Source organism: Prinia subflava, chromosome Z (assembly GCF_021018805.1).
Source record: "Prinia subflava isolate CZ2003 ecotype Zambia chromosome Z, Cam_Psub_1.2, whole genome shotgun sequence".
Classification (NCBI taxonomy): Eukaryota; Metazoa; Chordata; class Aves; order Passeriformes; family Cisticolidae; genus Prinia; species Prinia subflava.
Genome location: NC_086283.1, coordinates 30,590,519 through 30,604,628, shown reverse-complemented (window position 1 = coordinate 30,604,628; position 14,110 = coordinate 30,590,519). Strand labels below are relative to the sequence as shown.

The following is a 14,110-nucleotide window of genomic DNA, read 5'->3' as shown; positions in this document are numbered from 1 at the left end:
TGCCAGTGTTAATTTACCGTGTGAAAGGGCTGAACCTTCAGTCGAGTTCTGCAGGGAACAGCTCTGCCCCAGCGGGGATCCCAGACGCATTCTCTCTGGAGAGCAACTGCATCATTCCACTGCTGGCTTATTCATATTTATGGGGCAATCTTATTAGCTGAAACATTCTCAGCGCTTTTAAAAAAACAAAAGGTGAGTACTGCTGAGCCATCTTACAGTTTGGGGTAAGCTGGTCTGGGTAACAGCTGAACTTTCCTGGGACTTGGCAAAAGGAAGTGGGGGAGTGTGCCTAAAGCTGCTTATCCTGCGTGCAGAAGTTTTCCTGTCCCATGAAAGCAGGGTGATGAGCTGGGGCTTCTCCTTCCCCACCCCTTTTTCTCCTTTGTATCCCCAGGATATTTCCTGTTGCTCCAGGGCATAAGCAGGTATCTTGTTCTTGTTTTCCCTGCTTGCTTTTATGTTCATCCAAAGCAAACTCCCATTACTTAATGGAGAAGTGGATGGAGGAGCAAAAAGGATTGGACGGGTCCTAAAGGATCTGTATGATTGCAGAAAAGCTAGTTGGCCTGTGTCTGGGGCAATTTTATGATTATTTTCATAGAAACAAAGACTGGTTTGGGTTGGAAAGAATATTTAAAAGCGATGTGGTCCAACATCCCTGCACTGAGCAATATCTTCAATTAGATCAGGTTTTCAGTGCCCCATCCAAAGTGGCCTCTTTCCACGGATGAGGCACCCACCACCTCTCTGGGCAGCCTGTGCCAGTGTTTGACTTGTAAATGAGTGGTTACCCAAGGCAAGGGTGAGGCTGGATGGGCCAGTCTCTGTCATGGCCATAGACACATGACTGGGGTGGGGTTGTTCTGCAGGTTTTGGGCTTTTGCACTCAGATGTTACCATGCTTGCCTATTGTCTTTGAGCAGAGAGGAAGCTTTGGGGACACTCCAGCAATGGAGAAAGAACTCTGTGCTTCACTGCCCATACGTTTTAGCCACGGGGGTATGGTGTTGACTCATCTTTTCTGTAAAAGAATAAGTTAAACCTTCAGTACACTACCTGGGCCCTGAAGCCAAGGGCAGGCTGGAAAAATATGTGAATTCACACCTCTAGCCTCCTATTATCACACAGAGTGAGGCAGAGGGGCAGCCAGGGTTTGGGGCAGCACTGGGACAGGAGCAGCTGTTGCTGTCCTCTAACAGCAGAAGGTGCCAGCCATGACTCGAAGAGGGAGCTTCCACTAAAGAAGGGAGTGCAGGATCCTCATGCCTGCTCATGTTCACCTCGCCCCCCACCCCACCCCCCCCCCGCCCCCACCCCCAGCTACACCTCACATCCTGTTAGAGCAGAGCAGAAGCTTCCTCCTGCTTAGGAGTGCAATAAATACACCAGCCTGTTCCTCAGTTCTGAGCCATGCTAAAGAGGGCTTCTGAAAGAGCCATCTCGGTCTCTGGAAACACTGACAAGCTCAGAGCTGGATAAATAAGTAAGACGGGAAAAAAATTCTCTCCAAACAGAAGAGGAAAAAGAAGGGAATATTAGATTATTGCTAATGCTGATTCAATCCTTTCCTGCAAAGTTCACCTGACCTCGCCAGAGGCTGAGCTAAGTGACAAAAGCTAGTAAGGAGGGATCCAGCTACCACCTCACACCAGCCCCAGAAAAAGGCAGGGGGCATGTGGTGAGCAGAGAAAAGGCAAGACAGAATCTCCTGGGAGATGCAAAACAAGCTGCCTGGATTGCCAGGACTAGTGGTGACACGCGCCAGACAAAGGACCTGCAACTCTATAAATGAGGCAGCCGGGACCTGCGCTAGGCTGACTCCGGTAAGAGCAAGCTCTGTGGCCAACCACTGGAAAAGCAGTCGGGAAAGAATCACAGGAAGCGCTTGATTTTGCTGCCTCTTCGCCCCCTGACCAGGCTTCCAGAGGCACAAGTACAGAAAAGTAAGTGACAATGGCCTCTTCTCTTTACAGCTATCCTCCTCTCTTTTGGGCTTATCTCGCAACTTTCTTAGGAAAGACAAAATTTCCCCTCTGAGCAGGGAATATCCTAAAAGGAAGGGATTTCTGCAGTGGCGTTTTATCAATTCACTGGATTTTCATTTCTTATTGTGGCACCTCTGGTTCTAGTCATCAAATGTTTAAGAGTAAGGAATCTCATCTGACAAACTGCCACTTACAGATGGCTGCACTTCATCAAGTGAAGAGACAGTTTGTACTGTCTCTTTCCAAATTCCTAGTATTCTCAGAAACTCAGTGAGTCAACCTTACCAGAAAAAAATATTCATTAGTTTTACTGCTTTTGAGACAAATGTTGGTGGTGAGATGTGAAGGAAACAAAAATGATAATATAATCACTATTTTTAACCATTCCTAGATTTTTTACAGCTGTATAATTACACACTAGGCAAACTCATTTATAGCACTTCAAACCACTGTAAATCAGAGTTATTCACTGGTGCAAAAGGATTACACAGAGCATCACAGATTCCCTGAGTTCAGAACTAAAACTTAAGTGAATTCTCCAATGCTGTTTGATATTTAAAACAAATTCCTTGCAAAAGCACAAACAGTCAAGTATTAATTATTCACTAGACTGTGTGATTCACTGACACAGTGAATCACATTCACACAGTGAATTCACTGACAATATCAACAGGTAAAAGGTGTAAGGAATCAGTTTTAAATTCCAATCCTCACATATTTAAAAATATCCCCATACTGTACTGATCATCTGTGTTATAGCTGATGCAGATGTAAAATACATAGGTATTTGAATTTTCCTCAGTTCAACAGTGCACTTAGGAGGAAAAGCTTAGCACTTTTTAAATAAAATTCACTTGTCCTGTTAAATATCAGTAACTCTCAGATTTATGAAAAAACTTCTGAAACTGCCAATATAAAACACATTTCTATTTCCAGGGGGGGTAGCCTTCTGCATGAAACTATTTGCCTAAGAAAGTTAACAAAAAGCAAAACATGCATATTTTTTGAAGGAGCTGTCTCTATCCTTCCTGATTTCCTTGTTACACTACAGGACAATATTTCATTTTCAGAATCTTTTTCCGCCATGCACTTCTGCATTATTTCAGACAGACACAGACACAGACACAGACACAGACACAGACACAGACACAGACACAGACACAGACACAGACACAGACACAGACACAGACACAGACACAGACACACAAAAAAAAGGTGCAAAAGCAAAAAAAGCAAAAAGGCAAATAAACAACTGCAATACTAACCAACTGGAAAAAAAAAAAACCCGCACTAAAATAAATGCAGCTTGTTTTTACTGCCTGTTTATATAAATCTTTATGGTAGTTGTGATATGAGCAGGTGATCCCAGAAATGAAGTGCCCACAGAGCCAGCATGCCAGGCAGGAAATTTGTGGACTAAATGCAGGTGGTTGAGGCAAGGATGATCTTTGTGCTGCTGTTTCTTTCAGGAGCAGCCGCACAGAGGTTGGTGGCAAGGCATTCAAGGGAAAATGGGGTTGTGCTCCTTGTCCTGTAGTGGTTTGTATCTCACTTTCAGAAGCTACATTTTGCCGTGGTGGCCACGTTCCTCTGTGCTCAAGGTGACCTCTGGTCTGAGGCACAGCAGGCACAAGGCGGTCAGCACCTGGTTTGAGCTTTGACAGGAAGACACTCCTTGGCACTTGATGTGATCGGACCTTCAGTCTTACTTTGGCTGCAGTCACAGATTTGCCAGCAGCCTCAGAGCAGACCTGGATAGAATGTAAAAGCAAATATTGTTTGGGGGGCAATGTTCAAACATAATAAATATCTACATTCCCCATGATGCAAATGTCCTTCGCAGACCTGGATTTTCCCCTTTCTGCTCCCAACAACTGCTCTAACAGCGTGAGCTGCTGCAGACTGCCCTCTGCTGAGCTGGAAGACATTCAGCATTTGGTCCCACTCCTCACTTAGCTCCCTCCTTCCAGGAAGGAGGATGTGGACTTCCCTACATGCACTGCCAGGGCAAACATCTTCTGCTATTCACAGCTGCCCTCCTGCCTTTTTGTGGCAGAGAGGGGGAGGCAGGAATGAGTGATTCAACGAGGTGTGAGAAATATCAGTGTGGAACAGGGTTTTGCACACTGGGTCTGGGAGAAAAAAAAAGAAAAAAGAGATCTGAAGAACTTCCAGAAAGGAACAGAACTGTTTTTCTTCTCTGTGTTCACCTTAAAGCATGGGGAGGGTGTCTCTGTGTAGCATTTGGGCTGCTAATTTGGCAGAGGCTGTTAAAGAAAACCCACAGGAACGGTTGTTGAGGCCAGAGATGCACTTTTCCAAGAGATACTCTCAGATTCTCTGAAACAAAAAATACAACAAGTGCAACTTCAGCAAATAAAGGCTAAACCTTCTGGAATAGTGTTCCTTTCTCAGCTTAGCAAGCTGTCATGGCCTGCCAATGCACTGGAACTTCATTTAGCAAAAGCTGTTGCAGTCCATGAGTGGGTTCTTTATTTTTTTTTTTGGTATAGAGCTGTGGTACAATTCATCTTTCTGCACAGAATCATAAAAAGCATTGAGCAGAAGGGAGACACATGAAAAAAAATCCAAAACAACAACAACAAAACCCCAAACCCCCAAAAAGCCCACTCCCATGTGCAGAGTAAACCTTTTACTGAGTTACATCTTTATCACTATTGTCTAGTTCTTGGCCACATGCTTTATGCTCTCCCGAACTCCACCTGGGTGGCAGCCCATTCATTGCTTTGCAGATCTTCCCTCCTCAAGGCAGGTCTAGAGGGCATGACGCCACAGTGTGCCTGCTGTAGAGTCTGTGGAACCTTTTTTTCTCAGAAGGCAGGGAGCTCTTCACTGCTGAAGACCTGCACCCTCCAGGAGAGTAACAGGATTATAGAGCTGACCTGCCCCTTGAAACTGGGATCGTTTGCAGTGTAGTAACCCCAAACACGAAGGATGACTTAGTCCTGAGACCTTTACACAGCTGCTTTTGAAGACTCCAGTGACTTCCTTTTTTAAAGGTTCAGTGAAAGCACAAGTCTGGCTGTCAGAATTTCTGTAAATGCTGCCCTTAAATAGGAGGGCTTCCAGAAGCAGAGACTCTACTATGTGCATTTTGTCCTAGATTTACAGACTCTAAAAAAGGCAAGTCACTGTGTCAGCATGGACTGGTTTTTATAGTGCTTTTGCTGCTCTGCTCTACTGTGTACTGTGGTGTGATTGTCAGATAACACCCCCAATAGAGGCATGAGGCAGAGAAAGGAGCCCTTGCTTATTCTAGAAATAGTTCCTCCTCCCACATCTTACTTGAAATAAAATGAAGTTCACTGATTGTGCAAGGAATCGCCCTGGGGATACAGGGAAAGGCTCTTCTCATTCATTATACCAGCACTGCAAGGCTGGGCCACCTTTTGCTTGTGCCTGCTCTCTAACACGAAAATTCTTACATACACTTGACAATCTTTTCCCACAAACCTTGCAGAAGTTTATAAGCAGGAAGGTCAAGGAGGTGCAGGGGAAAAAAAAAGAAAAAAAGAAAAGAAAGAAAAAGGAATTTGTCTGAGGCAGGGGAAACCACAGAAACACAGTTCAACTCCCTGGTTGCCAGCACAGCATTCACTCTCAGCACTGAGATCTCTCCGTGTCCTTGTCCACCAATGCACCTATGGGATTTCAAGTGGGAGGCACTTTGGGAAGGGTCAGCACTGAGATACAGGGAAGCAGCAATAGGGAGAGTGAGCTGAGGAAAGCGGGGTGAAAGAGCCTGTACCTAGAGGTAAGCTGCTCCTCTTGCAATCCATCAAGCTGGGGTGCATTGTCACCTCTGCCCTTCCTTCCCCTCCCAACCCAATGAAAATCCCTGAAATCCAAGCAACCATGCAGCAAACTGTGCATGTTAAGCTGCAAGGAGTAAGTTTATTCTTCCTAGAAAATGGAGGAAAAAAAAAAAAGTCATGTCAGCGACAGATAGTGTTTTGTCTTGTGATACCCATGCTCAATCTTGCCCTCTGCATGAAGATGAGTGCTTTGCTCTGAGGCTTGCATGAAACTGAAGAGTGAAACTGTGAGCCTCTCCTTTATCCTCTTGCCCAAATCATGCAAAGAGAACACAGCAGCAAGGAGTGATAACTGGGGAATCTTTACTCCCCATGGCAGATCAAGCTCACAAGCACCTGCCTGTTACAGGAAACAAGCACCATCTGTTGTTCTGTTGCCATTTACTTAAGGGCTGGGGGGACTTTACAAAATCCAGTGCAATGTGTTAAATAACCAATTTTAGCAGGTACTAGGAGTGATGGTGTGGCACTGCAGGTTTACTAGAAGCACTCCAGTTCTTTGTGGCAGCAGGCATCTGCTGTCTGATTAAGATTTGCAGGAGCAGGCCTCCAGTGGCCATTTCAACATGGATTTAACTTCATCAAGGTCAAAGGTATAACTTGAGGGAGGAACTTTGTCATCCAAGATCTTCAGTTAATAGCATCCTGCTAATTATGACTGAGTGCGAGGTTGCCGGTGAGTCCCCTGCCAGCCCTCAGATATTAACCGCTGGCTCGGGGGCCATTTGCTGGGGAATGTCTGGCAGAGATGTGCTTTGTGCCTAAGCTGCTTTGCTGCTGCTGCTAGTGCCTGAATCGCTTGAAAGGCTTTTGCACAGAAGCTGGGAGAACTGCCGCTACGGGAGAGATTTTCATCTCTTCCGCTCTTCAGTCTTTTGTCCGGTGAAACTCGTGGCTGCATTAAAAACAGCCAGTATTCGCCCCACCACATGTTTTTATATTTTTCAAATGGGTAGGCAGGGCTTGCAGAGAACTTCAGTTGTCTGTTTGGTGGGTGGTGGTGGCTTGTATTTAATCTTTTTTGTTGTTGATCCCCACCCCCCTCCCCCCGCCACTTTCTGGCTGTTGGAGCTGATTTGCTAGGGTTATTTGCGTAATTCTCATTACATGTTGCAGATGTGCATCTCAGCTCATGAAACTTCCTTTACCTCCTACTTCTGGACATGCCTTCTTGACCTGAGTTAAATCCTTTCCTCAGTGCAAAATTTTGTCCTTCAAACTAATTCCTCCATTTAAAATGGTGTAAACTTCCAGATTTACATTGCTGAGAGCAGAATTAATTATCTTGAATTTAAGCTGCTGTCTTCTTAGATTTTTAATTGTCAGCTAAATGTGGGGCTGTTATTATGTAGTTTGGAAAGGTGAGCAGAAAGTACAAAGTCCAAACATGCAGGTTAAAGCAGATGTTTTCTGCACAGATTTAAAACTGATCAGTGGGACACAAGCAGCACACAACCAGTGGATGACATATATTTTATACAGTGCATTAGAGAAAGCTAAAAAACACATTGCTTTCTTGTGCAAAATTAGCAAAGACCTGAAGTTGCAAATAATGTATTAAAAGACAAGTTTGGTGAGAAGGGTTGGAGAGGAGGAGAAGAAGGAAAAGAATGAGACAAAAGAAATGTAAATCAGATCCCTTGCCAGCAAACTGACTGCATTTTAACTAGAAGGTGCGGTGGTCGCAGAGAACTCGAGGGGTGTGTAGGTGACTAGAACAAAAAGCTGTGCTGAAACATTGTAATTAGTGCAGGATTGGACCAGGATAATTTTTCTGCTACGTTTCTAATGGAAGCTCCAAGCACAACAACAGGAAACCCACAACAGTAAGGACAAAAAGGAGAAGAATTTAAGGTGGAGAGACATATTGAGGTGGCTTACACTTGAAACAAAGCTCCACATAGAGCTATCCCTGCAAGACGAGGCACTCGGAAAGGAAAGGATCTGTTGTTTGCTGATCTCGAATAAATGTCAGAAATACAAACACATGTCTTTGAAGTGTAAAGCAGGAGCTGTTCTCACAAAGGCATCTGTTTGCTAACAAGGCTTGTGACCATAAATGTAGCATTGTCCTTTCCAAAGGCATGAGTAGAGAGACAAAGAAAGCACGTCGTGAAGGAGTAGGCTGGGTTTATTTTTCCACCAATAACACCACTAACAAGACAAAAGGGCATGTTCACAGTACCAGGGCTGGGTGTTAACCTGCTTTCCTGGAGTGCTATGCTGGGGGCTGTCTGCAGCAGGAGGAAGAAAAGAAGCAGACTCTCTCTTGGTATTTGTAGCTGAGACATAAATAGGTACCCAGCAAACACTGACCCACATGGCAGAATTACAGTGCAGAGCCCCAAAGGACTACCAAAATACCGTTCAGTTAACCCATTAGAAGAAATAAGGAAGCCCAAACAACTTCCACTATATTATACAAAATAACTACCTTTGTACAGATAAGTACGTCTTCAGAAGGGGAAAAAAAAAAAAAAGGAAAAAACCCAAACAACAACATAAACACCAAAACAGAAGACAAAGAAGCAGGTGGCATACTGCATTTCACATGGATCTGAGCAGCCGCTTGGAAGAATAAATCAGTAAAGGCAAAAGTTTTGCCTTGAGCACTGAAAACATTTCAGTACAGAGAAGCATTGGAAGACAGTGTTTAAACCTGTATCACTGATCTGACAGTGTTCTTGCCAGAGAGGTACATGCAACATGTTTGAGGTAGGTGCAAAGCACCAAGAAGATTTGTTCCCATAGCACAAGCCAAAAATGATACACAGAGTAGAACAATTAAAAAAAATAAATAAGAGAGATATAATCCCCATTTGGATTAAGCAATAAATATTAATGTAAGTCTACAAAAGATGAGAAAAACTCTCAGCAACCCTGAAATATAAGGGTTTGTTTATTAAAGGAGCCTTTAATGAAGAAAGACCATTTTGATGAGACAAATTTCTCATCCCCTAAAGGTATGACAGTAATTTCAGACTTTTACCAATACAGAAATGTGGTAGCAGTGTAAAGGCCAGGGCTAAGAGGAGGTGTTGTCACTGTGAGCACCCATTTACAGTGTACAGACGTGTGCCTGTACTGGCTGCATCCCTGACCAGAGGTCTCTGAACACAGCTGTGACAGGATTTATAGTGCTGTAGCTGTCTCCCCCTGGCATGTGGTAATCTGTACTGGACTGGAACATGAAGGAGCTGGGCAGGAACTTCCCTGTCCTGGCTCCCTGACAGGGCATCCCAATTAAATTGTGAGTCACATTTGTGTTTCTTTGTTTCCTGGGACTTTTAACATTTGGTGAACCTTGAGTGTCTTACATGGTGTATGGCTGCTTCAGATGGAAACAGGATCACAGCTGGATGATCATCCCAAAGTTTCCTCTTCCTGGGGATGAAGGATGCTATTCCCTCTTATCCCCGCTACCCTTTACAGGACTACCATAAGGAAGGGCTTGCAAATGAATATAAAAGGCTGAGGTTTTTACATACATAAGAGGGTTAGTGGAAATATTTGTCCTTTAGTCCCTTGGTTGCGTATAGCTATCCCTGTTCCAGCTGTCTGTGTGCCATTGGCATAAAGAGCTTCTTCAGAAATGTCTGAAATGTCATGGAGTCTGTCTCCTCCATGGCTGTGGGAGAGAAGGGAAGACACTTTCTCATGGTCGTGGGAGAAGAGTTAGGGCAACAGAAAGAACTTCTGGCAGTCTTTTTGGTAAATGGCATTTAAAATCACTGTGCACCCCTTGCCTCAGTATTCTTCTTTGCCAGGTTTGCTCTGGACATGGGACTCCCTTTGCTTGGCTCTGTGAGGGTGGACAGAGAACAACTGGGGAGAGATTTTGTCTGGGATGCCAGCATGTTTTGTAGGAATCACACTTTCCTTCATGGCACTTGTTGCTTAAGCCTTGGCATTTCTCAGAGACCAAAGCAGAAGCCAGACTGAAAAGTGTTTGACACTAGCAGTGAGCAGCCACTGTGGGCTGGGCAGGGAGCCAGACTGTTCTAGCCCTGGAGAAATAAGCAGTCACACATGTCTGTAGTGTTGGCTGGCTGCTCACTGAAGGCCCATGATGAAGTCTACCTGGCTTAGTTTCAGCCAGGAATCATCAAGCATGGACCAGCTGGGTGCAGACTCTGGGGAGGTGTGAAATGAGGCTGGGAAAGTATGGACGTGTTCTGCACTGGGTCTGCCTGCTTTCCCCCATAAAAAGTGCCTGTGTGGCTCTCACACAGTCTGTGGGATGACAAATGCATTGTCTGTTGGGAATTCTGTTGCAGGGGAACTCTGAGGAGCTTGGAGAAGCTGGGCGTGTAAGAGCACCAAATGTTTGTATAAGGAAATTAAACTCCTTTACCTCCTTTGTGAAGTTCTTACTGAACTCTGGTATCCAGTTACATCTCTAATACTTCTGATCATGACTTTTTGGTGAATCTGTGAAGAACATGGAGGACAAGAGCACCAGCCAGAGAAAGTAAAAATTAGAAGCTTAGCACCAACACTTGCCACTGCTCCAGAGATTACAGTGCCCCTAAAAAAGTAGCCTGTGTGAAAGCCAAGGTTATCCAGCATTCATTCACCATCTCCTTTGCTTTGCAGCACCTTAAGAATGACAAGGAAGATCTTCACTAACACCAGGGAGAGGTGGAGGCAGCAAAATGTCAACAATGCCTTTGCCAAGCTGAGGAAGCTAATTCCCACCCACCCACCTGACAAAAAACTGAGCAAGAATGAGACACTCCGGTTGGCCATGAGATACATCAACTTCCTCGTCAAGATCCTGGGAGAGCCAGGCCTGCAGCAGACAGCAGTGGCAGCTCGGGGCAACATCCTGGGATTCTTCCAGCAAGCTCCACACTTGCAGAGCATGGAAGAGCTGACACTGATTGAAAACTGTGGTGTCTCCTGTCCTGGCATGAGCAGCAATATAGTAGAGTGTTGGTCAGAGGCATCATCTCTCTAGCAGACAATGAGATGCACAGTCTTGATGTTAGTGTGATAGTGCCTCTCTCCTGGCAGAATCTGTGTGTTGCTCTTCTGTGTATTGTGGTTATTTATTTATATTTATTGCTATTTAATTTGCATTTTTATTTAATAAGATAAGAAATCCTTGGTCGTGCAAAAACCTGGAAGTCCTGATGGAGAACTTTCAGTCTCTGAGCAGAGGACTCACTGCTGTCATGGCAGAGTCCAAGCCAGAAGAGTCCTCTGCCCAGATCTGCTCCATAAATCAGGGCATAGAAATTCCTTCAGTGTTTCTGACAGGGAAAGAGATTATTATGGGAGAAGACAGGGAAAGAGATTATTATTATTATTAGCATGGGAGCATGCTATTTCAAGGAAACACTACTGAGATGGAGAATTATAACAGCATCACAAAATTTGTCCACAACAGACACCTGGCCTTGTTAGTGAAAGATTTTGAGAGATGTGATATTTGACACAGTCCTCCATGAGTTTTTGTAGGGCCTAATTGCACTCATTCTTGAGCTTGTGAATCTTATTCTTGATTTTTTTTTTTAATGTAAGTCCTAGCCCTTGAACCTGGCTACATCTTTCTTCATCATACTGGGGGCGTCCCTTATGTCAGAGCAAAGCACATTAAACAAAATTAAATGTTAAGTTAAAGCAAAAAGTGCCAATTTAAAATGACAAAATCATGGTCATAGATGAGTTTCAGTGGGTTCAATAGGCAAAGTAAATCTTCCCCATAGCAGTGAGAGCGTGAGTGTGACAGAAGATGGTCACCTATGCTCCAGCTGCCTGAAAACCCTATCAAAGAGGTTGGTGATTCAATGCCTTTGCTCTTCTGTAGGTGCTGTAGCAATGGGAGAAGAGGAGGGAGGGAGGACAAAGGACAGGGAGGTCCCAGGACAAAGGCTTCAGTGATGCACTGTGAAAACCTTTGTGGACAAAAATATATAGATTGTTATGCATGCATACCTCGCTGACTGCCCCTAAACTCCCTGCCTTCACCTGCTCCAGCTGAGGTTTTCCTACCTGGACACTGTCCCAAATGGACTAATGGAGCAAGGACCAAGACATTGGAGTAAATATCTTCCATTTGTGAGTCATTTCCCTGCAAGAAAACCACCAACCATCACACTGTAGGTGTTTACATTATAAGCTGCATGAAAAGAGGTTTCATGAAAGTGGCCACTGTGGGTTGCTGCTGCCCACAGATAATTCCAACTTAATTTCCAGACCGAGTTATAACCTGTGCCAGCCAAAGCCTGGTCTGCTCATGTGACTTATGAGCAGCCCAAAGCACCAGAGAAAAATGGGACTAGGTTTAACTAGAATGGCTTTCTGGTGACATCCTGCCCCCAATGACACAAGTGACTCTTGATTTCCATGTGGATCAAGGTACATGTCAAGCCTTGGAAAAGAAAATTGTTCACGACTGGTGAACAAAAGTAGCTCCCATAGGCCAAAGCATTTCCCTGGGCTGTTTCTGTTTGTTCATGAGACAAAGAGGTGCTTTCAGAAAGCAGAACTAGGGTTTGTGCATGCAGCATGTACAGCCTTTCTGCATGAGGGGATTTGGCACCTGAAGCTGACCTGCCTTTCAAAGCCTCACCAAGAACCAGGTGCACCAAAGAAACCAGGGCTGGCTCCCACTATGGGAATGTTGAGCTGCCTTCAGCATTGACAAAAGCAAGGTCTGACAAGAACACAGCTCACCCCATCCAGTGCTGGTGCTGTAAGGTGAACAGGTATGCCAGTGAACAGATTTTGACCAAAAGAAAGAAAAAAAAACCTGAAAGGGTTCATGTTGATTTGGTTTCCTTTCTGAACACTGCTAATAATTTGCTTATCCCTGGGTTTGTGAGCTGTCAGGATGGCCCTGGGGAGCAGCTGAGTGAAAAGGCCCCCAGAGTCCTTTGTATGGTTTGTTTCTCCCCACCTCTGCCCACCTTAATATTGACTAAATGGAGGCACAGACTCTCCTGCATGGCACCTCAAAGGTAATGAGTTGCATCCTCCTCCCAGCTTTCCGCTGGCTTGCTGGAGTTGCAGCAGGACAAATTAGACCAAGTAAATCAGAGCACTTCCCGCTGAGGCGTGGTAGTGCTGTTGGATCTATCAGTCACTTGCTATCCTAGGAAACACACATCACCAAGGTGGAGAAAAACATCTTGTGAGCAGCTGTCATACTGGGAGGGAGAAAGAAAATCTGGCAGTTTTTTAACATAACATGCTTGCTGTATTTTCTGTATGCTTGCTGTATATTTGCTGTAAAATCCTTGCCTTCTTGTTATTGCTTAGGTTCATATCACCTTTTTCTTTGATCTCCTTTCAGTTTAGGGGCTCCCCACTGTCATATTCAGCAAGTATTTCCCTAGATCTCTCTGCCAAAGATTTCTTTTTTTGGTCAAGTTTCTTCTTTGTGTTTTGGGGATTTCTTATCTGTGTCATCATGAACAAATACAGTGCAACTGGTAACACTTCGTGCTATATGATATTATTTAACACCTATTCCAAATAAATTATTTAAGAAACTAATCTTTGTTGCTCTAACCTTTTCAAAAATTTCATTTTACATTGAATGCCACTTGGTAGAGGATCCCAAAGACTTTAGGATGTAATTTTCAGCAGAGGATTCTTCTGCTTTCTTTTATGTAAGAATCTTGGTGGTAGAAACAGCACTATCAGATGATGAATAATCACAGGAATTCTTTGTTTATTAAAATTTTGTCTTTGGTTGGGGGGCACTGGAACCCCCACCCAGCACTGTTTCGGCTGGAAAGACAAGTATCTGTCAGGGAAAACTGGAGTTTCCCTTGGAATGGAGAATGTAAAAACCCCCTCACTCCCTGCCTAGGGCCATGGGGCGAGTTACACCCCCAGGCACCCCCAGCCTCTTGGGGTGCCTGGGCTGGAGGAGGTCAGTGGAGATCTGGGGGCCATGTGGAGGATTTGGGGGCATGCAGCTCAGTTCAGGCTGGATTTCCACAGCCAAGACAAATTTCTTACACATTTAGTTCATATTGTATTTCCATCTATGTGTTAAGAAGATTTTGACCAGCTCTTGAAAAAGAGAACTAAAATTTCATTGTGCAATGTTATTTATCTCTTCCAAACATTCACAATTCAAAAGATTTTAATCAACTTCATTTTAAAAAGCATAAGACACTCTAAAGAATTAATTTGGAGTCCACTGTCATCTGGAGATGTTCAGATAGGCACAACCCAAAGATTCAAACAGGACTCCAGGTTCAGATATAAAAATTAATTCAAAGTTGCGGGGAGCTTAGGATGTAAAGATGTTCTTTCTGGCTAACATCTGGT

General features: G+C 44.3%; 1 protein-coding gene across 1 annotated transcript; it reads left to right on the top strand.

The window, feature by feature from the left end:
• The first annotated feature begins 1,534 nt into the window (after positions 1 to 1,534).
• TAL2 (TAL bHLH transcription factor 2) lies at positions 1,535 to 13,298 on the top strand. The gene is made up of 2 exons (XM_063422131.1): positions 1,535 to 1,943; positions 10,418 to 13,298. The coding sequence occupies exon 2, from the start codon at positions 10,428 to 10,430 to the stop codon at positions 10,779 to 10,781; it is 354 nt and encodes a 117-aa protein (XP_063278201.1). The 5' UTR covers positions 1,535 to 1,943; positions 10,418 to 10,427; the 3' UTR covers positions 10,782 to 13,298.
• Positions 13,299 to 14,110: the final 812 nt, after the last annotated feature.